The sequence below is a fragment of the Mesocricetus auratus genome, unplaced genomic scaffold, assembly GCF_017639785.1.
Source record: "Mesocricetus auratus isolate SY011 unplaced genomic scaffold, BCM_Maur_2.0 Super-Scaffold_100676, whole genome shotgun sequence".
Lineage (NCBI taxonomy): Eukaryota > Metazoa > Chordata > Mammalia > Rodentia > Cricetidae > Mesocricetus > Mesocricetus auratus.
Window position 1 is genome coordinate 54,962,556 of NW_024429266.1, and position 26,793 is coordinate 54,989,348.

The 26,793-nt window shown below is 39.1% G+C and overlaps 1 protein-coding gene across 2 annotated transcripts in view; it reads right to left on the minus strand.

Annotated features, from left to right (window-relative positions):
* The window catches only part of Kdm5b (lysine demethylase 5B), a 59,769-nt gene that overhangs the window by 18,746 nt on the left and 14,230 nt on the right, over positions 1 to 26,793 (minus strand). For both annotated transcript variants that reach the window (XM_021229140.2, XM_005073384.4), the window contains exons 2-14: positions 24,167 to 24,244; positions 22,813 to 22,935; positions 21,080 to 21,250; positions 17,831 to 17,965; positions 15,629 to 15,725; positions 14,295 to 14,404; positions 10,629 to 10,787; positions 9,705 to 9,824; positions 7,259 to 7,417; positions 5,779 to 5,960; positions 4,584 to 4,746; positions 3,366 to 3,485; positions 1,894 to 2,088 (exon numbers count right to left, since the gene is read on the minus strand). In XM_021229140.2, the coding sequence (XP_021084799.1) occupies positions 1,894 to 2,088; positions 3,366 to 3,485; positions 4,584 to 4,746; positions 5,779 to 5,960; positions 7,259 to 7,417; positions 9,705 to 9,824; positions 10,629 to 10,787; positions 14,295 to 14,404; positions 15,629 to 15,725; positions 17,831 to 17,965; positions 21,080 to 21,250; positions 22,813 to 22,935; positions 24,167 to 24,244 (1,812 nt within the window). The remainder of the gene's footprint in view (positions 1 to 1,893; positions 2,089 to 3,365; positions 3,486 to 4,583; positions 4,747 to 5,778; positions 5,961 to 7,258; positions 7,418 to 9,704; positions 9,825 to 10,628; positions 10,788 to 14,294; positions 14,405 to 15,628; positions 15,726 to 17,830; positions 17,966 to 21,079; positions 21,251 to 22,812; positions 22,936 to 24,166; positions 24,245 to 26,793) is intronic.

A 26,793-nucleotide genomic window follows, 5' to 3' on the forward strand; every position in this document is an offset into this window, starting at 1 on the left:
CCCAGCACTCGGGAGGCAGAGGGAAGCATATCTCTGTGAGTTAGAAACCAGCCAGGTCTACAAGAGCTAGTTCCAGGACAGACTCCAAAGCCACAGAGAAACCCTGTCTCAAAACAAAAATCCACATGTCCAGCTCGAATCCCTCTTTGGATAAGGTAAGGACCCATGTCTAAACTATTTTGATCTGAGCATAAACAAAGTAATTGTGGAATTAATACTACTACTGAGGTTAGCAGCCCATCTTACCCTAAAGTTACCTTATTTAAGTCTGAACATAGATAGGAGAAAAAGAAAGATACACTATCACAGAAGAAAAAAATGCCCACAATGCACAAAGCTAGATTTCATCCCTAGCATCTTCCTCAAAACAAACAGAGGAGCTGGAGAGATGACTCTGTGACTGAGAGCTCTCCCAAAAGACTGTGGTGTTCAGCACCTACGCCTTCTTTGACCACCCCCTAACACACACTTTAAGAATAAAAAAGGTTTTAAAAATAATAATACAAAGGAAAATGGCTATGTAGGAATTGTTGACTTGTCTCTTAACCATTTATACAGAAAGCTACCTGAAGATACCATTATCTGAGTAAGTAAGAAAATGTGTAATTCAGGAGGTAATAACCTCATTAAGAAAACATTTTAGAGCCGGGCGTTGGTGGCGCACGCCTTTAATCCCAGCACTCGGGAGGCAGAGGCAGGCGGATCTCTGTGAGTTCGAGGCCAGCCTGGACTACCAAGCGAGTTCCAGGACAGCCTCCAAAGCTACAGAGAAACCCTGTCTCGAAAAACCAAAAAAAGAAAACATTTTAAAGTCACAAATACTTCCTAAATGAACAACTTAGCTCAACTCTATCTCATCCCAGATGACCTCTAGAAGACCAAACTTAAGCCAAACTATGTCTTTTCTCACCTGCACCCAAACTCAACTTTAAGACTGCCAATTCTGGTTAACTCAATCTATGAGTCATTAGATTCCTTTACTTTACTTTAATATTGCAACCATTTCTAAAAAGTCAAAGAAGACAAGACACAAAGCATAAAATGCTAATGAATACATTTGTCATAGTAATCATGAGCAATGGAAAAGAACATCCTTGTCTGGAGAGAGTTGAGATTAAAGACCAAAGACAAACTCTGAATTTTAATCAAGAATGGAAATCATGTAGTTTATACACAATTTACAAAATTTCCTAAATGTCACCTTAGGGGGGAAAAAATAGTTCTCCAAGTTGCAGAAATTAGCCACCATTATATCTTATGTAATATTTTGATCTTGAGAATTTTCTACCCAAGTACTTTAATTACATCTACCCCTACTACAATACCCCCCCCAAAAAAAAACCCCATTTCCTTGTTTTATCTCCATTTTTTGGTTTGTGCTTAGTAACTCAGTAAGTCCAATAAGTGCTGCCATATGTACATAGAGTATGGGGTCACCCACTGGAGTAGACAACCTCTCACTGGTCCATTCCCTAAGAAAACTCAATCACTCTCCCTCCTCTAGCAGCTATCAACTGCTTAACTGCTCATCAGCTAGAGGTGGAACCACAGCAGGCTGGAATTTGGTCTTAGGTAGTTCTTCTGCAGGTAATCACTAGAGCTACCATTATTAATATAAACCTCAGCAAGTCACTTAAAACCACTAGGCATTGCTTTCTCCAACTATAAAATATCAGGGGACAATGGATAGCCTGCTGTGGTTCATTATGGGCTCTGAATAGTCAACATTCCAATATTCTACTCATCGTGGCATATAAAAACAAAGTAGTACTCAGGTCAATTGGCATAGCTTCTGCAGAAACTAGTAAGGAAAAGAAAGCTTCTTAAAACCATAGTAAAGTACAAGAACTTTAGTGAATCAGTGACAGGGAACTGGAATGTCAGAAACCTTACCATTTTACGCACAGTCTCCCTTAAAGCTTTTTCATCCTCAATCATAATGGCCATGTCTTTCTGAACAGTTGACGCCACTACAACATCTAATACATCAGCCTTGGAAGCCATTTTGCATATCATTTCATCATGGGAAAAGACACAATACCGGTGTAACAGGCGATAATGCTCCACACACTGGCGGCCCAATGGTAGCTGTGTCACAAGCAAAAGAAATATGACATATTTCCCTTCTTTTTTAATTTCCAAAAACTTTTGACTTACTATATCATATTACCAAATAATGAAATCTAGATCAAAACAACTATCAATCATCAACCCTAAATCAGACTCAGAGTCCTGGGTCTATTTATCTTTGTTCTATAAAGATCTGGCACATTAGGTAACTAAGTAAAAAACTGTTTAAGGGGAAAGTGTATGGACAATGAATTAAAATGAGTAATGTGGAGTCTAACTAGAGATATATGTACATTTTCTCAAACAACTGTGCTGAACCACCAGACTTAATTTACTTCAGGGGATAATTAATATATTCAAAATGTATTACAGTGGACTAGTGCTTTTTCAAGAAAAGCAATAGATGGTGGCACATTGCCTAAATCCCAGATCTTGTAGTATAGAAGCAGGCCATCCTCAACTACACATCAGATTTTTAAGAGACCTTGTCTCAAAACAACAAACAGAAAGCTACAATTCACTATATTTTATATCACATATAACCTTGACAGCTCTAACAATTTCAACTCTGCAATGAACTGAAACAAACATGTCATTCAACTGCTGCATTGTGGGGATAATTACGCAAATACTAGTAAGTTTTCAAACTGTAATGTCTGTTACTAGTTTGCAACTTTAATAAAGGTTCCCTGTTAAAAGTCATCAGACTCTGATCTTCAGGAAGAGTCTTTTACAAGTAAGGTTCCCTGGGGCTCTTAGCATTGGCAACATTGAAAAAAAACAAAACCACTTCTTTATCCCTAAAAAGTTCATTTAAAACTTGTACAACTTTAACAAAAAGTGTCTTGAGGCTGGAGAGGTGGCTCAGCAGTTAAGAGCAAGTACTGATTTTTACAGAGGTCCAGAGTTCAGTTCCTAGCACCCATGTAAAAAATATAATGCCTCCTCTGGCCTCTACTGGTCCTAGCACATGCCTGTGTATGTGTAGAATCTCACACACTCACTCTCACTCTCTGTCTCTCTCACATACAGACACAGAAATGATAAGTTTTAAAGAAAGAGAGAAGGGTCTTGCTACAAAAGAAATATAATGTCAATTAAAAGAAGCAGTGTGGTACATGTCTGAATTGTCATACAATGTGTTATAAGTACCCTATCTCATTGTATATGGATGGGAAAAAAAATTGCATAGTAGCCAGAAGAGCATCAAGTATACATGACGGTTTCTAAAACACTATATGCTATTCCCATGGGAAATTGGTAGATATGAAAAAGCTCAAATTCTTAATACCTACCCAATCCACAGTGCAGAAGTTAACAGCCTCGGCAAAATTAAAACCTTGGTTGAAACCACTGTGATAGGCTCTTGGAAAGGTGATCACAAACTCCCCCGCACATTGATTTGTTCGATAAACCTACAGAGACAGGGACGAGACATTTAAGGTCTGACAGTAACATTCTCAAAGACAACTATTAGATGATTCACCAGACAAACAGGAGAGGACTGGACACACATTTGTAGAGACATACCTATTATCAATTAAAACTGAGGAGAAAAAAAAATTACTGCAGTACAATTACCTGATTCTAACACAATAGAACTAATTAGTGTCTGATATAGCCTACATCTGTCTTTACAGATACAATCAGGAATGTCCTAAGGCTCAGCAATAGTGAAGCAGAGACAAGCAGATGCCTGTGAGTTGGAGGTCAGTCTGGACCACATAGCACTGGGTTCAATTCCCACCACCACCATCAAAATAGTATGCCATTTTGGTTAATCATTTAAAATTAAGATCATGAGATTCAGTAAGATTCATTGTTCATTATTCTTTATGGAGTGGTGGGAATAAAATTCAGGACCTGTGCTTATTAGTCAAGCACTCCACTGAACAATGTTCTTACCCAAATCCTTCTTTTCGATAAGAACAAGACATCAAGAGAAAAATGGCTGAATAGTTAAGAGCACTTACTGCTCCTGCAAAAGACTGGGTCAGTTCCCAGCATCCACATGGCAGATCACAACCATGTGTAACTCTAGTTCCAGGGGATCCAGTATCACTTCTGACCTCCAAAGACTACTTATATAGATGGTGCACATAAAAACATTCAGGAATACATACAAATACATAAAATTTATCAAGATTTTAAAACCAGAGTTTTGATATAATTGTTGGCTGAAAGTTATAACAAAATTTACAGTACAGAAATCATTAGTGGTAATGGTTATACAACCTCCAACTATAGTGAATTGTACACTGAAAAGTACTGCATTCACATGCAAAGCAAGTCTGTTCAGCAATACAGGTATTAACTACAACAAATTAGTATGGTGTCTAAGCATCTGGTACATTGGGTTAGTGCTATGTAGCACTAAACAGCAGCCTCAATTATCAGGTTATATTTTGAAAATACCAAATAACTTTTTAAAAAGAAAAGAAACAAGAAAGAGTAATAGACCAACAGAGAAGTAGTGAATAAGCTGAGTAGCAGGATGATAACTCAGAACATACAGGCACTTCATGAGTCATCAGAGTATTGGGATTCATGATGGTCACAAGCTGGTGGAGCAGATCTGGCTGGGACACAAAGAGCTCTGGAGCTAGTTTCTTCATTACATTTTCTAGCTGCTCCGCAGCATATCCTGGAACTCCATACCAGGTTTTGGGTTCACCCCTACAAACAGATTATAAGAGTTGATCACTTTGTTACACCCACACACATACAAAGTTAAGCTGTTCACATTTTTCTGACCTACTTCAAGAAAGTAACATTAGAAATGTGAATGAAACCATATGTAGTGCATTTTCTCTTCAAGTACAAAAAAACTAAGACTTTGCATCTAAGGTGGTCATCATCCCAGATCCCACTATACAAAATGCAGATATCATAAGAGTTTCTAAGAATATAAAGAATCACATTTGCTAGAGAGCATACACAGTTACCACAACTTCCCCCATCAACTGTGGCAACCTTCCAGCTTCCTTTTCCCTTGCCCATTCTGCTGGAAAAGGTTTAGATCAAATACAAATAGGGCAATTAGCATTTCCAAAGAGCATTATTCTTCAAAGCACTTTCAATTGTCAGCCAATTAATCTGTGCCATCCCTGTGAGGTATAATAAACATCATCTTCCTGTTACAGCTGGAGCAATTGCCTAGGGAAGCAGAGCCATGTTGCATATCCATATGCCAACTTTCTCTTTCTTGTGGTACTCCTCAAATTCCTCTGGAGGATTAGAGTGGGTTATAGATTTTTAAAATATTTTTGTGGTTCAAAGTAGAAGAAATAAGGGGAGTGGAAACAGATATGGGGGGGGAATGGCTTTGGGTCAAAAGTTTAAATAGTAAAGTTCAAATGCCTGCACAAGTGAGAGGTCTAACATGTTGTGATGTTAGAATTCAACACAACAAAATGAAACTGACAGTCCCGAGGACCTTCTCCTCCCTAAAGGAATATGGGCTACATATACTTTACTTCAGATAAAAACTATACTATTCCTAGAAACATTCTATACTTTCAAACTAGTATATGATTTCAGAGGACTTTGCAGAAGTTTTCTAAACTGTCCTAAATAGGAAACCTAATCTAATAAAAGTTAAAGCAAAAAGAGCCATTACCTTCAGACATAGACAATGCATATCTGAAAGAGGTAAATTTTCCTACCCAGCTTATATACTAACCATAGGCTTCCTATAGAATTCCTTACCAGTGTAGGTAGTTGATTGAATAGCTCCAGTGGTCTTCAATATGCCAACAGAAGGAAGAAAAGCACATGCCCACATACAACCAAGGGAGTTTCATGCCACATATATCAGCAGTAATATGAGCAAGTACAGACTGCTCCATCACTGGCATATTGTTCAAATTCCACCCACTGTCGAGATACTCCTAAAATGAGCCAGAAAAAGAGAAAAAGGTTTCAGCTTTATCATGCTAACAGTTTAGAAATGCTTGTTCCTTTCTTATTTATTTACATCAGTGGGGTGGTGGTACAATGTGTGTAGGTACTCAAGGAAGACAAAAAAGACATCAAGTACTCTTGACATAGAGACAAAGGCAACTGTGAGCAACCTGACCTGGGAGCAGTAACAGTCCAGGTCCTTTGCAAGGAAAACACTTACTCTTAAAACTGCGGAGCCATTTCTCCAGCCCCTAGAATTCCACTCCTAAAGGTTGCCTAAAGAGCTCCTTAGGGGTAGAAGTAGAGATGCCGCTATGATGATCACTAGCTCTGGTGATCATCCTGGTTTAAACATTAAATAAGTGGATTTGAACTGCCATTTTGGTTTTGTGATGTAGAACACCATGAACAGAGCCTAATTACATGAAGTTCAAAACCAGGCAAACTAATCTACTTCATTAGTTAGAAATTGGGATAGTGTAAGGTACGGTGGTTGTCCTGACAGAGAGAAGTGAGAAGATGAAAAGCAAAGAAGGAGAATCACATTATTATATCCTATTCTCTTGTTCTACTACTGCTGGTTACCCAAGTGTTCAAGTGTTCAGTTTTTGAAGACTAAAATCAAGCTGTATACATGATTATGTATTTCTCTGTATGTACATAAAATATAAAATGAACACCACAAACATACATACACATTAATCTAACTGCCCACAGTAAAGATGTAGAAATAGTCCAAGGGCATGAAAAGCAAGACACTCAAACATTAATGTGAGATAAGGCCTCAGATCCCTCAGGTTGTTTTTTAAAGGAGAACTCAAGGTTAGAACCTCAGGGAAAGGGTGGTAATAATGTTTCCTCATCACCATAGTGTAATGCATAATCAGGATTAGATTTTTTTGTTGTTGTTGTTTGTTTTTTGTTTTGTTTATACGAGACAGGGTTTCTCTGTATTGTTTTCGAGGCTGTCAGTCCAGCCCAGCCTCGAACTCGCAGAGATCCGCCTGCCTCTGCCTCCCAAGTGCTGGGATTAAAGGAGTGCGCCACCACCGCCCAGCAGGATTAGGTTTTTTTGAAGACCTAATTTTTTTTTTGAAAATATTAAAATCAGTAATAAAGACTATGCTGAGTAATTATAAATACCTCACGCTGACCAAACAGAATTTTAACATGCAATTTCCAAGGCACTGAGGATATCACTATTCCACAATTCTACTCTTCCAATCAAGGCTGTGCTTTAGATGCTGAGCTCCACATCATACCAAGTCCGTAGAGCTGAGCCTACCTCTTCCTCTGGGGAAATCTTGATTTTCCCATCTCGTACAGGAAAGCCACTGCCGAACTCCTTTGAAGCAATATCAGCTCCATACTCCACTGTGACATCTTCTTCAATAGTGCTTACCAGCCGCCAAAACTCCTTCTCTACCAGCTCTGTAGGAACCATCTGGAAGAATGAGGAAATTTAAAAGTAATTTTTCCATTCAGTCACAAATTATTTATGACTAGATAAAGGATGGGAATCACAGATTAATCTAGTAAGAAAAAATTCTGTCCATAATTTCCTATGGGTGACTCAAGTAATTCAGGGCACAACTCTATTTTGCAAAATAAATTTTACAATTAAGAACCATAAGAATTAAGAATTCATGTTTCCAACTAATCTGGGCTCATAGGGGCTCACAGACATAACTGACAACCAAGGAGCCCACATAAGACCAACCTAGTCCCTCTGTATATATGTTACAATTATGTAATATGGTCTTCTTGTAAGTACAGGGGCTGTCTCCAATTCTGCTGCCTGCTCTTGGGACTCATTCCTGCTACAGGATTGCCTTATACAGCCTTATTAGAAGAGAGGGTGCCTAGTCTCACAGAAACTTGATATACCACGACTGACTGATATCCATGGGAGACTTGTCCATCCATATCTAAAGAGAAAAAGGAGGAGCAGTTTGAGGGTTGCTGGGAGGATAGGAAACTTTAGTTGGAATACAATAAATGAAGTGAAATTAAAACAAAAAATTCACATTCCTTGATCACAAATCCAACTACAACTACAAAAAGAAGCCAAGGAAAGAAAAAGACCTGTTTTAGGCCGGATGTTGATGGTGCATGCCTTTAATCCCAGCACTGGGGATGCAGAGGCAGGTGAATCTCTGTTAGTTCGAGGCTAGCCTGGTCTACAGAGTGAGTTCCAGGACAGCCTCCAAAAAAAAAACAACACAGAGAAACCCTGTCTTGAAAAAAGAAAAAAGAAAAAGACCTGTTTTGTTTTGCTTTTTTTAATAATGTAAGATATACTTTTGTGTTTTGAGAAACATTTACTAAACCTGACACAAAGTAATATAGACAAACACGAATTAAAGAAATAAGGCTAGAACGATGGCCTGGTGGTCAAGAGCACACGCAGGATCTGTAACTCTAATGGCTTCTTCTGACCTTCATGGGTACTAAATACACACATGGTGCACATTCATACATACAGGCAAAATACTCCTCCCACATCAAAACCAAAGATGAATAAGCCTAGATTGTAATAAAATAAGAAATTGCAGACGACTGTTGCCTGGGTACATCCAACAATATAGTTAGTTATCAGAGTGTCAAGGAACTGTTCTGAGTAGAAGCAAATAACTTACATGTCTGCCTCTTAGTGTCTTCAGCTTTTAAGCAAAATAAAAATCAAGGAACAGATATCATAAGCCAGTGCACAGGACTGATTATGCAAATATATAGAAAAATACTAAAATTTACAAGAAGTCAAAATAAGACTTCAAATGGGATATACATTAAAAAAATATTTTGGGTAACTAAAAGCGAATGTTCATTACATAAAGGACTACTGGGTTCATAAATACATTGCTGGATTGCTGGAATTCCATAGAGATCAAAACTTTCATCTAGCCTCAGAATCATTCAACTTCAAAGATCTCATTTATGAACTGTTTGCTATGGCAAATATCCAGAATTATGCTAGAAACCATCTAATTTTATATTTTTTGATAGAATATTGAATGTCAAAAATACCGCTAATCTTTCCAAGTGAACAAGAAGTAAAAATGGAATCATATTGTAAAGTTTATAATCTAATGATTAGACAACATGTAATAAACATGTCTCCAAGACACAGTATACAGTGCACTTAAATGAAAACTTCCCAATACAAAGTATCATGGAATTCTATCTATTACATTAAACATTTTAGAAAAGAAGTTTCCTTCTGTACAATGGCTACCAGAACGAAACCTTTATTCAGTTCCTGTGACACCAGTGAATGGAGCCTTTCTTTCAGTAATGGTAGTTGCAGAGAAACTGTCTACAGTGTCCATGTTAACTCTTTTTCCTCATCAGCTATTTAAAAAAAAAAAATCAACAAATGTATAATTTGCCAGGTGTGATGGTGCCCCTATTATTCCCAACATTTGGGAGGCAGAGGCCCTTTGGATCTCAGAATTCCAGGCTATCTAGGGCTACATACTTGAGACCCAATCTCAGAAAAGTAACATAAAATAATCTTTAATCACAGCTTAGTGAGATAGACATGGTGCCAAGACTGACGACTTAAATTCAGTCCCTAAAAATACATAGTAGAAAACCAACTTCCACAAGTTGTCTTTGATTTCCAGATGTACGCTATTGCCTGAGTACCCCTGATACACACATATGTAAACTAATTAATTTAACAACAAAATTCTTAAAATTCTAAATCAAATTAGTATAAATCTACATACATGGACTGGCATGTTGAAGTAATCAGATTTAAATGAATCCGCCATTTCTCCAAACGTACGAAGAGTATAGTCCCTTGCTGCTTGTTCAAATCCAAATGCTTCTTGCGGCTTGCTGCATTCCTGCATAGGAAAAAGAAAATTAGTGTTCTAAGAGGCACTTGAAAATGCCCGAACCTCAAGTCAACAGTCTCAAGGATAATTTTTTAAGATTTAAGATTTTTTTCATTCTGTCTACAATACAAAAATTAGTATGTTTGAAGAATGATATTGTTTCATGGAATAACTTTTATTTGGTTCTGAACAAAAAAAAATGGTGTTTTGTTGTTGTTGCTTTTGGGTTTCTCTGTATAGCTTTGGAGCCTGTCATGGAACTAACTCTACACTAGGCTGACCTGGAACTCACATAGATCCACCTGCCTCTGCCTCCCCAGTGCTGGGGTTAAAGGCATGGACAAATACCTGACATTAAGATTTTTTTTTTTCAGATTCATGTATTATGTATACAGTGTTCTATCTGCAGGTCAGAGGCCAGAAAACAACACTAGATCTCAGTACAGATGGTTGTGAGGCACCATGTGGTTGCTGGGAATGAACTCAAGATCCCTGAGACATCTCTTCAGCCATCAACAATCACAATTTTTTTTAACTTTGATTTTCTTTCAGGATCAAATGTCTTCATAACTAAAAATGAGAGTAATAATGTTCAAGAATTTGGACTATAAAATCAACACAAAACACATCAAAATAGAAATTAATAACCAGATGGAAACAAAATAGCTCTCAGGCTGTGAAACTTTGTAAGATCTCTTTCCTATTCACTTCCAAGCCTAGTTTTGTTCATACTTAGGTATTATTGTTAAATCTAAAACCCATGGATGAAGGAAAAAGTTCCAAAAAATAGATTTCTTTCTCAGTCATTCTTACTTGAGCCAAACACTTAGGACACCTCCAGTCTCCCTTGGGAACATCATGGAGAGGGGGAATCAAGCAGAAAGTATGGTAACTGTCATCACAGCCATCACACAGGAGGAGCCGGTCTTCATCACTGCCACTGCCACATAAGAGGCATACATACAGGTCCACCTACAGCAAGGAAAGCAAAAAAAAAAAAAAAAGGGGGGGTTAAGCTATTATTTGACTTTGTGAATTTCTTTTTTCATTTTACTTATTCTGAGGATCTCCAGGTAACTCAAGTGGCCTCCTAACTGCTTAATTGATAAAAACCTTGAACTCCATCTATAAGTACTGGGATTATAGCCGTGCAGCATCATATCTGGTTTTTGTATGCTGAAGAATCCAGCTCAGTCTCAAGCATGCTACTTGGCAAGTGCTATACCAGACAGAAAAGAGCCAACACACCTAGGAGATATACATGCATATAATTTTAACTTAAACATTTTTGTGAGGCAGAGCAGTGGTGGCACACGCCTTTAATCCCAGCACTTGAGAGGCAGAGGCAGGCGGATCTCTGTGAGTTCGAGACCAGCCTGGTCTACAAGAGCTAGTTCCAGGACAGCCTCCAAAACAATACAGAGAAACCCTGTCTTGAGGAAAGAAAAAAAAAAAAAAAAAAGTCAGAAGTCTCTTTTACCACAGAGTTCCAGAGATTAAAATCTGATCAGTTTGGCATAAGTGTTTTTACCTAATGAGCCATCTCTGCAGCCCATCATAGTTTAAAATAAAAGTGCTACACCTTTTACAAGAAGTATTTCAAAGGTTGGAGAAATGGCTCAGCGGTTAAGAGCACTGACAGCTCTTACAGAGGACCCGGGTTCAATTCCCAGCACCCACATGGCAGTTTACAATCGCCTGAAACTCCAGTCTGGGGGATATGATACCCTCACACACATGCAGGCAAAACACCAATGTACATAAAATAAATAAACCGTAAAAAGTCTTTCAAAATCACGCGCTCCAAATTCTCACTTCTGAAATGAGATCGCCAAGCTCTCTCAATTATGTTATTATCTATTTATTCATTCATTTAGGTAGAAATAGTCAATACTTGGTAAGTTTAAGATAATCCCCATAGGTAATACATTATTAGCCACAATTAAAGATATTAAACAAATACTCTGTCTGGAATCAGGTGTAGTGGCACATGCCTGTAATCATGGCACTAGAAAGCTACGACAGGAGACCTAGGATTTCAATACTAGCCTGAGCTTCAGAGACGACTCATCACAGAAGAATAAGTTAAACAAAGCAACAGAGGCAGGTATATCTGAGCTGACAATCTGGTCTATGTTCTACGAGAGAGAGGAGAGAGGGAGAGAGGGGAGAGAGGGAGAGAGGGGAGAGAGGGAGAGAGGGGAGAGAGGGGAGAGAGGGAGAGAGGGGAGAGAGGGAGAGAGGGGAGAGAGGGAGAGAGGGGAGAGAGGGGAGAGGGGAGAGAGGGAGAGAGGGAGAGAGGGGAGAGAGGGGAGAGAGGGAGAGAGGGAGAGAGGGGAGAGAGGGGAGAGAGGGAGAGAGGGGAGAGAGGGAGAGAGGAGAGAGGGAGAGAGGGGAGAGAGGGAGAGAGGGAGAGAGGGAGAGAGGAGAGAGAGAGAGAGAGAGAGAGAGAGAGAGAGAGAGAGAGAGAGAGAGAGAGAGAGAGAGAGAGAGAGAGAGAGAGAGAGAGAGAGAGAGAGAGAGAGAGAGAGAGAGAGAGAGAGAGAGAGAGAGAGAGAGAGAGAGAGAGAGAGAGAGAGAGATATCCAGGACAGCCAGGACTACACAGAGAAACCCTGACTCAAAAAAATGGACAAACAAAATAAAATCCTACCACTTTGAACTCAATTCTAGAGTAGAAATGAGTGACTCCTGCTGATGATTCAAACCTGTATTCCCAGTACTTGAAGGCAGAGGCAGGAGGCATTGAGAAATTATGAGTTCAAGGCCAATGTCAACTAACATGAGTCTCCCACACCCCCAAAAGACAGGAAAAATTTTCCCAAATAACTATGATAAAGCATAGTTACTTATTAGTTACACAGGGGCTGAACTGTCACACACACACACACACACACACACACACACACACACACACACACACACACACAAAGTAAAAGATATTGTGGCCTCAGAAGAAACCAACTCTGCCAATGCCTTGAGTTTATATCCTGCAAAACTAAAAGATAGATGGATAGATAGATAGGTAGATAGGTAGACAGATAGACAGACAGACAGACAATGTTATTTGAGCTGCAGAATCTGTGATATTTTCTTGTGGTAGTTCCTTCTAACATATATATAACTTACTAACAGAAAGCTGAGTAGTCAACTAACAGAAAGGCTAACTTGTTAAATCTGTTTATAATAAAGGAAAAAAATCTTACTGCATGTTCTTGTATGTATGGTGGGAAAGGAACATCGAGATCATTTCCAATTTCCTGTCAGGATCTCACAGGGGAGGTCAAACTGATACTTTCTAATATGACAAAGGTGAAAATCTGCTTTTGTTTTTGGGGTTTTTGTTTGTTTGTTTGTTTTTGGCTTTCTGAAAAAAAATTCTCAACTCTGTAACCCATGCTAGGGTTTGAACTCTCACCATCCCCCTACCTCAGCCTCCCGAGTACCAGGATCACAGCACATCTAGCATAAGCACCACTTTCAACAAATGATCCAACTGAGTGCTAAATTCTCCAGCTTTCACTATACCAAAAGGCCCCGAAGAATACTTTCCTTTAGTTCCTCTCCTCCTCATTCCTTTTACCCCCTTGCTAGTTTTTTTTTTTTTTTGGTTTTACGAGACAGGGTTTCTCTGTATTGTTTTGGAGGTTATCGGTCCAGCCCGGCCTAAGACTCACAGAGATCCACCTGCCTCTGCCTCCCGAGTGCTGGGACTAAAGGCGTGCGCCACCACCGCCCGGCCCCCCTTGCTAGTTGATCTACCCTTCAGCTCCTTTGCAGGTAGGCTAATGTTTTGTAACTCTCCAGTACAAATTGAACAAATTCCAGAAAAACTGTAACTGCTACTGCTTACTAGAATCAGGTTATTTCCTTACTTATAAATTGATTAAATAGCCAGGTGGTGGTACCAAATGCCTTTAATCCCAGCACTCCAGAGGGAGAGGAAGGCAGATCTCTATGAGTTTGAGGGTAGCTTAGGTCTACAAAAGTGAGTCCCAGGACAGGTTCCAAAGCTACTTAAGAAAAAACCTGTCTCAAAATTTTTTCTGATTAAACAGACATTAAAATCTTTCCTTTCTTGATACTAAGTAATGTACATAAGCATACAATTATAGGTAAAGGGATTTTCGTAAGTATTCACTTATAGGCAGGGGAATGGGCTAGGGATGAAGTTCAGTGGCAGAGTACTTATTTAGTATATACAAGGCCTGAGTTCCATAAAAAAAAATATGCTACTTATTTAATTCCCAGAGCTGGGTATGTAGCTCAGTAGCAGAGTGCTTGCCTAGAATGTGCCAAGTCTCTGAGTCTAATAGCCTCCCCCACAAGTGGTGTGGGGGGAGGGTGGACTTCTATAATCCCAGCTACTCAGGAGGCTAGAACAGAATTACAAATCCAAGGCCACCTTGACTATGGAGAGATCTTATTTCAAAAAGAAAAAGAGTAAGCAATTAAAGAAGAAAATGGAGGTCAACTCACAGCACTGGTGGTTTTTTTAGATCGGCTCTTGGGCTTTTCCTTCTCACTTTCTAACATGCAGTCTTTCTTCTCAGTGGGTTCTTGCTTGATGCTACTTTTCATTTCTTTCTCTACAGGAGGCAATCCAAAGTTAGTTCTCTCTGTGTGTACTATGCTTATCTGCTTCCTATCTCACCTTGTCTTTTCCTCCTCTCCCCGCATAAACTATACACAAATGCAATCCCATGTTTGTTTTCACTTCAGTAACACCTAGTATTCTACATACAAGAGGTCAATACTGATTATGACAAAATATAAACTGACCTCCATTAAATTTTAGCATGTGAGTTCTATTATAAATGATGTGTGTGCCTTCAAAATAGGAACGTTCTTTAAGAATAAGACATGTGGCCAGGCGCTGGTCGTGCACACCTTTAATCCCAGCACTAGGGAGGCAGAGGCAGGCGGATCTCTGTGAGTTCGAGACCAGCCTGGTCTACAAGAGCTAGTTCCAGGACAGCCTCCAAAACAATACAGAGAAACCCTGTCTCGAAAAACCCCCAAGAGATGATTTCCTGGTTCCAAAACCTGGTAATTTTGGCTAAAGCTGAGTTATCAATTATTCAAGGATCAAGTGATTCATTCACAACAAACTCATCTCAAAGATGGTTAAAGAATTATCTCTATAGTCACACAACTAGTTAGAGGTTGAGTCAGGACTCAGACCCACAGCTGTTTACTTCCCATTATATTGTGCTGCCTTTTCACTAACACATTATTGTCTCTGAAGAGCTCATTTTAGTACTGCATTTGTATATGCCCACATGTATATATGTAGTATTTATCCTATGTGAAACACAAATTTACATCTAGTCAGGTGTGGTGGCACATTCCCATAATGCCAGCACTTGGGAGACGGCTAAAGAGTTTGAGGCCAGGCAAGAATACCTTAATTTAAAGAAAGAAAAGAAAGGGGGAGTGCAAGGGAGAAGGGAGAGAGAATGGGAGAAAGAAAGCAGGAAAAACAGCACCTATCTCAATAGATCATATCAAGTGACAGCCATGCAAGGATTATCAATTCAACTGTAAACTAGATAAGGTCTCGGCTTGGGTTGAAATAAAAAGGAACCTATACTTTTCAAGTTGTCTTTTAAGTGAATTTATTGACTAAATTTCTAAGCAGCAGCTAGATGCAGCCAGATGAGAAATTCACCTGTATTCGAAATATGCTTTTCCTGCTAGCCTGTTAGTTGTGAAAATAAAAACAATATATTATGATTTTATTTATCGAATCCAGACAACTGACCAAAGAAATAATTGCTATCATCATCCTATTCATGGGTAAACTTTCTTACCATTTTCACATTTTGGAGTTGGACAACCCATTCGGCGTCTCAGATTATGAGTCCTGGCTTCTGTTGCTTCCTCTGGTTCTATTTTAATATTCATGGCCTAAAAAAATTATCATATGTATGAATATTTTCTTATATCTCTTACTACTCAGTAATTCAAAAGATAACTTTTTTCTCCTATTAAGAGATCACATTCTTGAAATTACACAAACTAGAAGAGTATTCTCCAGTAATACAGATTTTCGGGGAAAAAATTGGTATCAAATTAAGAGCTATATTATTACTCAAAACAGATATAACAGTCTCATTTACCTCAAGAAGCTTTTGTTTTAATCATTACTAAACCTGAAACAATTATAAAAATATCACAATTTCCTTAACATCTAGTTTCCATAATTTTCAAATGATTTTTTTTTTTAAAGACAATGAGTGTCACCGGCTAGCCTGGCCCTTGCTACGTAGACCACGATGGGCTCAAATTCACACAACTGCTTGCCTCTGACTCCTTACTGCTGAGATTAAAGGTGTGCACCACCATATGTGTATGTGTGGCAGAGTATACATATGCCCATATGTGTGGGGATCTTACAGACTAGAAGAGTCATCAGATCCCCCTGAGCTGGAGATAGAGGTGGCCTGTGGGTTGCTTGATGTGGGTGCTATAAATCAAACTCAGGTCCTCTGCAAGACAAGTATAAACTTAACCAGTGGGCCACCACCCTAGCTTCATCATTATTTTGGTTTTTCAGTATAGCCCTGGCTATTCTGGAACTTGCTCTGTAGACCAGCTGGCCTCAGGCCCTGCCACTAGTACTAGCATTCAAGGAATGTGCTGCAGCAGCCGTCACAACCACCCAGTGCTTCACTGGTATTTGCATGAATCGGCATTATAAATTAGACCTCTGGGGCTAAAGAGATACACTGGCTGCTCTTCCTGAGACGCTGGGTTTGATTCCCAGCATCGACATGACAGTAACAACCATCTTTAACTCCAGCCCCAGGGAACCACACACTCCTTTCTGACCTTCATGGGTACTGTACTCACATGGCACACAAACATACATTCAGGCAAAATATTTATACACAAAAATAAAAGTTTAAAATCTCAAAAAGTTTTACCTGTAACACCACTAACTGTTAAAAAAAAAACTACTTTTTCAGTAAGGATATATAACTCAATCGCAGTTCTACTGTTCCTTAGAATATTATTGGTAAAACAAATAAAAATCCCTTTGTAGTCTATAACTGAAGTGTTTGTAAAACACTTGTTCAGAGCTAAAAGAATTTCTTCTGGGGCTGGAGAAATGGCTCAGGTTTTAAAGACTAGACTCACAATCAAAAATATAAGAATTTCTTCTGTGGGTATTATCATTATATTTGGTATCATCCAGGTAGACCCAGGCATTCACAGTACCAGGGAATGTCTTACATATACAAACGCCCAAAATAAATCATGCATGGAACACACCTATGTTCCTAGCAAATGGAAGTCTGAGGAACAGGATAACACAAGTTCAAAGTCAACCTCAGCTACACAGTGTCACAAAAGTCAAAAAGAATATGCTCAAAATTAAAAGTTGTTAGATTAATGAGCTTTAAATGTACATATGAGTTTTAAATAATAACTTCCGATTCTGACTAGTTTTCATTGAGAAATTTAGATTCTCTAAATTCTACATGTGAAAAAAATCATTTTGTCAGTGAATCTGGAAGATTGATTCAGAAGCACGGATACTGCCTTGCAGCTCCTCAGCAGTTGAGTTATTTACTAAAATTCACATCCTATCAAGCAGCTAAACAGAAATCCAAATTCCTCATGCCTCTCTATGGGAACAAAGTAAGTAGAATATTCTTCCTTTCTGAACAGAGAAAAGATCATCTTAGCAGCCTTTCCTCATGGCCCTCATATCATATTCACTTAATACTAGTACTTCCTTCATACTTCTCAATTCTTCCTTCATTCTTCCCTCTTCTTAGCATAGATATGTTCTGATTCCATACTTACTATGAACAAAGTCCCTGTCTTCACATAATCCACCCAATTGGTTTTGATTAGTAACAACAAAGCACTTTCCAGGCAATATAGAATGAGTTCTTCTATTCTCCTTTGAGGACAACACCATCCCTGGTGTAAGTAACCCTTTATGAGACTACCTAGGCTCAAAACTACAAAGCACTTACTTACAGATGAGAGAAAGTCCTTACCTCTGCTCTCATGCGCTTTGCTCGGCGAGCTGGAGGACAGGTTTCTGAGGGCTGTACCGACTGCCTCTGTGGAATATCGTGGGGTTTGTATTCCTTGTCCTTTGTATCTGAGGTCAGATTAGGCTTTTGAAGACACTACAAATAAAACAGTTGTATCAATGAATTTTCTTCCCCTATAACTATTTTTATATGTAGTTAACAGCACATCTCTTTTTTGCAGGGGAGGGGTTCAAAATAAGGTTTCTCTGTGTAATAGCTCTGGCTGTCCTGAAACTAACTTTGTAGAACAGGTCGGCCTTGAACTCAACATAGATCCACCTGCATGTGCCTCCGTAGTGCTGGGATTAAATGTGTATGCCACCACAGACTAGTGGAAACACGGTCCTTAAAGCACAGCTGTAAAAATGTCCCCATAGAGCCGGGCGGTGGTGGCGCACGCCTTTAGTCCCAGCACTCGGGAGGCAGAGGCAGGCGGATCTCTGTGAGTTCGAGGCCGGGCTGGACCGATAGCCTCCGAAACAATACAGAGAAACCCTGTCTCGTAAAAAAAGTCCCCATAGGCTCCTATATTTGCAATACTTGTTCCCCCACTGATGGCCTTATTTTGGGAGATTATATGTACTTTAGTAGTTGGTGTCTTTCTGGAGAAAATGTTGATCATCAGGGGGTCAACCTTATGAGCTCTAGGTGTGTTCTAATTATAATCTATGCCCTCCTCTGCTTCCTGCTCCACCATGAGGAGTCCTAACCACACCACCCCATTGCCATGACTCTACCATGCCTTACAGCCATGACACACTGACTGTGGCCCAAATATAAACCCTTCCACCTTAATTTCCTTGTCAGGTGTACAGTCACAGTGACAAGAAAAACAATTCAGTTCTGATCAGAAGTTTCTTTTTGCTTTCATTTTTTAGTTTGATCCTAACCTGACAGAAAGATATTTAATGACAAAACCTAACACAAATTATTACTGAAGCTAATATGAATTTCTCAAGTATGTACTTCTTTTTCATAAAGAACAAATATCACGAGAAGGGTTTTCAGAAAGATTTTGTGTTATACAAGCATTTTGCCTACATGCATGCATGTGTACTGTATACATGCCTAATGCCTGAGGAGGCCAGAAAAGGGCATCCGATTCCCTGTTACTGGACTTACAGATGGTTGTGAGCCACCATGTGGGTGCTAGGAAATAAACCCAAAGTCCTCTGAAAGAGTAGCAAGTGCTCTCTCTTAACCACTGATCTACGACTCCAGCCCCAATAAGAAGCATTTTTAAAAGCAGGTTCCAAAATGCAATTATCTAAATACATCTGAGGTATGCTACATAATTTATACTTGGCATGGGATACATGAAATATACTATTAACTGGGAATGTAGCTCATTCCATAGAGACAGCCAATCTCCTCCAGGGATCTTAGAAAACAGGATGATACAAGAGTAATGCTGTGTTCCATTATGCCAACACACTTCTTTTTCTTTTTTGGCCTTTGAGGCTGTGTCTCATGTAGCCTACGTTGACCTTGAATTCACTATATAGCCAATCCCTCTCCCCCTTCAAATATGGATGTTAATGTTTAGTGAGCCAAGGATGATGTAATTCATTTTGAGACAATGTCTTGCTGTATGAGTTACTATTGCTTCAGCAAAATACCCAACAGAAGCAACTTAGGCAAGTTTGCGTTTATAGTCCATTTTGGCAGGGAAGCATGGTCAGACGCATGCAGCGGTTGGTCACACTGTGTCTGCAATCAAGAAGCTTTTTCACTTATGCATCCTGGTAGTCCAGGGTATGGGATGGTGCTACCCACATTTAATATGATTCTTCCCACCTTAATTAACCAAATCTAGAAAATCCCTTACAGAATGCCCAGATGCTTGTCTTCCAGGTGATGCTATACCCTGCCAATCTGACAATGCATTAACCATCACAGTGTGCATCCTGGACTATCCTTGAACATGTGATTCTCCTGTCTCAGCCTCCCAAGTGCTGGGATGATAGTCTTGGACCATGTACTAGACTTTGGCCTCTGTCTTATAGTTAACATTTTATAAGTAGTTGCCCCATATAGATTAACTTTTCTATTTTTGAATTCGTCTATGTGTGGAGGTTACAGTGAGTAAGAGGGGAAAAAAAATCTTACCTAATTTATGAGTTGCAGCATTTTAGAAACTTGTCAGTAACCACCTTTTCAGTTTAGTTTTACAAAAAAAAAAAAAAACAAACACTTGAAAGCTGCTGTTTTTGTAATCCTAGCACACCAGAAGTTGAGGCAAAGGAATATTGAGAGTTCGTAAAAGCCTGAACTTATGTAATAGGATAAGCAAGCAAAGTGTAGGGATTTCCAGATAGATTTCATAAACATTGCATATGTAACTCAAATATTTGACCTACTATATACCAATATATTCTAAACATTAATGCATATTCTTTGTAGAAAGTTTTTGTTAAGAGGATTGAGGATACAGCTCAGTTGGTAGAGTGCTTGTCTCCTATGCACAGGACCCTGACTTTAATCCCTGACATTGGAAAAAGCTGGTTATAGTGGCACGTACCTGTACTCAGTCAGCAGAGTCAGCACTCTGTTATCAATTTTTCCATAGCACAGAATAGTTGCAATTACAGGATTTACTGCTTTATGTTTTAGTATTTAGAGTATCTCAAACAATGTAAATGGATTAAGACTCTTTTCTACTAGAGCCTTGAAATATGTAGGATAGTTTTGTAGCAGTTCCTTGAAACTAAAGAGGCATGCAGACAGGAACTGCAGAGAGAATGAAGTGTTTTCAGCATTAAGTCCTCTCTCCTTTACTAAACAGTCTATCTGACATCCTCCCTGGAAATCCCAGTCAGCAACTGTTAGGTCACTTAAATCACAAAAAGGGTGCTTTAATACTGTGTATCATTTTTTTAAATGAGCACATAATGACAGTGATGGCGTGTGCCAAAACCCCCTCCCCAGCAAAAAAAAAAAAAAAAAAAAAGTACGTAATAATCAAGTGCTATAGTGAAGTAAATAGATTTTGGCTGTATTTGACAGTAAAAAGGCATTTTCTTTACAATCTTATACATTCTAACACAATCCTTTAAGTACAATTGTTCCCCAAACCAAAGTACTGGAATTCTTTCTCAAAAACCATTCAACAATGTTTTCTGAACATGAATAAGACTGTCTGGTTTCCCCCAAAGACAATGTACCAAACAAATAAAAAACACATAAAAGAGGTCTAGCTCTAACACTTACCCTCAAACTGTCTCCGGAGAGGAATAAATTGTATGGATTGAGGATTCGTTCGTAATGTCCCCTGATGTGTGAACCAACAGCTTTTCCTGGAGCAAAACCCATCTTGGTGGCAATTTTGGTCCATTTTCTATCCTTGCAAACAACTGCAAAACCACCTTCTTCTGCAACTAACTGTTAACAACAACAAACAACAAAAATTACAAAAAGAGTATTAGAGGGCTGGAGAGATGGCTCAGAAACTAAGAGTACTGGCTGCTCTTCCAGAGGACCTGAGTTCAATTCCCAGCACCCACATGGTGGCTCACAACCATCTGTGATGAGATCCAGTGTTCTCTTCTGGCCTACAAGGATACAAGCAGGCTGAACACTGTATACACAATAAATAAAAAATAAATAAAAAATAAATAAATAAATCTTTGAAAAAAGAAAAAGAATAAGAGTATTAGAGAAAATTACTTCTAACACCTTGTTATGATTTTGTTATTATCTCTATCTATCTATCTATCTATCTATCTATCTATCTATCTATCTATCTATCTGTCTATCATGTGTACAGTCTTCTGCCTGCATGCCAGCAGAGGGAACCAGATCTCATTCAAGGTGGTTGTGAGCCACCATGGGGTTGCCGGGAATTGAACTCAGGACCTCTAGAAGAACAGTCAGTGATTTTAACTGTTGAGCCATCTCTCCAGCCCATGACTTTTTTTTTGGGGGGGGGTTCTCTGTGGCTTTGGAGGCTGTTCCAGAACTTGCTCAGGCTGGCCTCAAACTCACTGAGATCCACTTGTCTCTGCCTCCCAAGTGCATGTGCCACCACCACCTGGCCTTAGGTATGTTTCTAAGAACAAAATTCCCAGTTATATTTGTTGTTGCTGATTTGTTTTCTTTGTATGTTTTCCACTTCCTAGGTCAAAGGGAAAACAAACTACCAACTATTAATGTTATTTTATATATACAATGTTCAGCCTCGATATATGCCTGCATGCCAGAAGAAGGCTCCAGATCTCGTTATAAATGGTTGTGAGTCACTGTGTGGTTGTTGGGAATTGAACTCAGGTCCTCTGAAAGAGCAGCCATCTCTGTAGTCCTAAAATAGTTCTTTTGACAGTGTGCTGCACATATACTTCACTCTCAAACTACTTTTCTCACTGTCCCAAAGAATAAGGTTAACAAAGGAAAGCATTCCTCCACCACCAATATTTGGTTCTACTTTCTTATCCTAAAAATCTGTTTTTTGTTTTTTCCCGAGACAGAGTTTCCCGGTATTGTTTTGGAGGCTGTCCTGGAACTTGCTCGGTAGACCAGGCTGCCCTCGAACTCACTGAGATCCACCTGCCTCTGCCTCCCAAGTGCTGAGATTAAGGCATGAGCCGCCACCACCCAGCTAAAATCTGGAACCTAGAACTGAATTATGGCTCACATGTTTTAGCATAGTCTTTATCATTTCCCTGAGCCTTAGGTTTCCCTTATCTAAACAAAAATGAGAAGGACCCTTTGCAGCATTGAGATGTTTCAAAGGAAAAACAGATTGTAAAAAAAATCTATAAGGCTTACAGACTAGACAGGTAGAGCTCTGATCCTCAATATTTGTTTAACTAAAAAAAAAAAAAACTCACTTACCTATTTCAAAAAAGAAGCTGTCCAAAAACAACAACAAACAAAAAAAGCCAACAAACTAACAAAACCAAAAAACATGACTGAAATGACTTACAATGACAGTTGCCTGCACTTGCCTTATTAAGCTGGAACAAGTCTAAGATCTTCCTCTCCACATGGGGAATCTTCAGAGTACTTCCTTGTAGCTCCCAATACTTTGCAATCTGATCCAGAAAATTTAATTTTACCCGTGTTTGAGCCTAAATGTAAAAAAATAAAATAAAATTTAATCTCACCTATTTTTTTCCCTGTGGCATAAGACTGATCATAATCACAGCATAAACAATCTTACCCTTTTAATCCCCTAATTGGCTTAGACTCCTGGCATGTATGTACCTCTATACTTGGCACTATCTTATTTTAAAGCTCCTGCCTATAACCGTGTATTCTTTTCACTCTTAAGACTATTTAAGTACAAAACCAATTTTTATTTATTACTAAATTAAGTACAAGAATGTTTGCTAAGTTGTATTTAAAAAGTAGGTGCTGACTGTGTCTAAGGAAAATATCACTGTTAGTTTAAGTTGTAAGAGTTAGTTATTAACAAGCCTGAGCCATTGGCCAAGCATTTATAATTAATATTGAGTCACCATGTCAGTTATTTTGGAACCGGTGAGCAAGAGAGAAAAATCTGTCTACAAGCCTTGATAATTTAAAATAAAAAAAAAGATTAAATCTAAGTTTCAAACATAAAAGAAAATTAAGCCAGGTGCACACCTTTAATCCCAGCACTCGGGAGCAGAGGCAGGTGGATCTCTGTGAGATCAAGGCCAGCCTGGTCTACAGAGCGAGTTCCAGGACAGCCTCCAAAACAATACAGAGAAACCCTGCCTCAAAAAACAAAACAACAACAACAAAAAAAGGTAAATTATTATCAAAACTTAATTGCAATAATTATCATATAAAGATACAATAATTTATATGCATAGGGAAGGTTTTCTCCTTAATTTTTTATGTATGAAACTTAGATTTTAATTTCTTTTTATTTATATACATTGGTATTTGCCTGCATGTCTGTCTGTATGAGGGTGTTGGGTATCCTGAAAGCTGTGGGTGCTGGAAATTGAACCAGGATATTCTAGAAGAGCAACCAAGTGCTCTTAACTGCTGAGCCATCTCTGCAGTCCCAAATTTAACTTTTTTATTTTTTAATTTAACTTTTTTGAGACAGGGTTTCTCTGTGTATTAGTCAGGCTGTCCTAGAACTCAACTTTACAGACCAGGGTGGCCTGGAAACACAGAGATCCACCTGCCTCTGCTGGCTAGATAAGTTTCAAATTTTTATTTAGTTTATATGAATGGCTGTTTTTTGCCTGCATGTATGACTGCGCACTGCATATGCCATGCTTTCATTTCACTAAGACTGTAACATCAGTGACAGACTGATCTTTAAAGAGTAGTCCACTGGAACACAGACAAACAGAACAGTACCTCCAGTTCATTTAGTCTCTGGATCCGGGGGGTAAAATGAAGTTTATCAACATCACAGGCAAATGGTGGCTGCCAATCCTAGGAGAGAGCAAAAGCTATTAGATATGACTACTTAGCACTAATATTATTTTAAATTAAAAGCAAGGTTATACAAACTATCTCTTAACAGTCAAACAAAATATAACAGTGAGGTAGTTTTCAACCTTGTTTTCCAGAAATTTGATGTAATGATCTCTTTCCCCCAAATACCTCCCTCTATCCTGACCTAGTCCTGAGTCCACCCTCTATTGAAAAGTCACTGATTTAGGTAAAAAAATACTTTGACATAAGTATCTCTCTAATAAAAAAGTATACTATCAAATTATCTGTACACTTATGATTTTTGAGGCAGAGTTTCTCTGTGGCTTTGGAGGCTGGCCTGGAACTAGCTCTTGTAGACCAGACAGGTCTTAACTCACAGAGATCCAACTGCCTCTGCCTCCGAATACTGGAGTTAAAGATGTGCACCACCACTGTCCGGCTATCTGTACAATTGTTACATATGGAAGGAAAAGAAAAGTCAAGTGTGTGATTTATGCCTGCAATCCCAAGCATTCTGGAAACAGAAGCAGAAAGACTGCCATGAGCTCATTACAACAAGGCTACATGGTGAAATTCTGTCTCCAACGAAGGAGGGAGAGAGGGGAGGGCTGGGAAGTTGCCTTAGTAGGCATGAGGAGCTGAGTTCAGATCCCCAGAAGACAGACAGGCATGTACCTGTAAACCTACAACTGGAATATCAGAGAAAGGTAGATTCCTTGAACTCAATGACCACTAGTGTAAATGATGAGGGTCAGGTTCAGTAAAAGACCATCTCAAGAGGTATGGCAGAGGACTGAAGGGATACTTACTACCAAGTCTGAGACTCTAAGTTTTATCTTTATATACCTCATGGTAGAGAAGAGAACTGACTTCCACACATGCATGGTGGTATGCATGCAACTATACCCACACATACGTATTAAAGAACAGGATTTTTTTGTTTGTTTTTTTAAGGTAAAGAATGATGAAGGAAGATATCTACTAGAGCTGACTTCTGTCCTCCACACTTGCCCACATAGGCACAAGGACACACAAATACACCTGTGGGCATGCCCCCCCCACCCCCCAACATACTCGGCAGCATGCCTGAGGTCCTGGGTTTGCTACCTACCTAGCATCCCACAAACCAGGTGTGGCAGCACACCCTTGTAATCTCTGCATTCAGATGGAGGCAAAAAGAAAGTCAAGTTCAAGGTCACCCCCAATTATATAGCAAATTCAAGGATTTTCTTATGAAAAAAAATGTTTTTATCAGGATCAATCTATTCTTGACAGGATTTCTCTGTAGCTTTGGAGGTTGTCCTGGAACTCGCTCTGTAGACCAGACTGTCCTGAACTCACAAAGATCTACCTGCCACTGCCTGGGATTAAATGCATGCACCTAGCTCAAGTATCTATCCCTGCCGGTCAGTGGTGGCACATGCCTTTAATTCCAGCACTCGGGAGGCAGGGCAGGCGGATCTCTGTGAGTTCGAGGCCAGCCTGGTCTACAGAGCGAGTTCCAGGACAGCCTCCAAAACAATACAGAGAAACCCTGTCTCGAAAAGTCAAAAAAAAAATTTTATGTTAATCCCAGCACTTGGAAGACTGAGGCATGTAGATCTCTGAATTCAAGGCCAGCATGGTCTACAGATTGAGTTCTAGGACAGGCAAGGCTACACAGAGAAATCCTGTCTCAAAAAGCCCCCTGCCCAAAAATACAAATTATATATATATACATTGTTATCTAAATGTGATATAAACTGAAAAACAAATATCTAACAATAAGGGTACATACAGTTGAAGGGAAAAATGCTGTTTTACTGATTTTTCAGTTTAGGATAATGAAAGACGTAATAACAGATAGTGATTATGGATGCCCAACACTGTATTCAGCACTAATAATTTATGATCATATACTTGATGGTTACAAAGAAGAGTCTTGTATTACAAATTTAACATGGCAAATAAAAGACAAATGTTATAAGATCGATTCATTGATAGGGAAAGAGAGATAATTTTCCTTCCTTACCTGGTTTATACACAAACCAAGATACTTTAAATAATAATATATTATTTCAAATTATGAGAGTGTTAATTCAAGGAAACTCACAGGCTTTAATCCAGTTTCTTACTCAGAAATGTATTAAAGCTGGGGATGTGGCTCAGCTGGTAAAGAGCTTGCTTCTATCTAGTTTATCTTCCTGTGTGATAAAATACTGACAAAAAGCAACTTAAGTGGGGCTGGGGAGATGACTCAGCCATTAAGAGCACTTGCAGCATAATCATGAGGATTAAAGCTTAGATCCCAGTACAAACAGAACAAACCGGGAATCCCTGTACACCCACTCGTTAACTCCAACTGGGAGAGCAGAACTGAAGTCATCCCAGTGCCAACCTGTCTCCAGACAACCTTCACAACAAGAACACAGCACACTAGCAAGGTCATACATACACTGCAAATACATAAAAAGAGTTGTGGTGATATACACCTGTAATCCCAGACTTGAGAAGTACAAACAAGAGGATCAAAAGTTCAAGATCATCTTCAGCTATGTTCAAGCCAC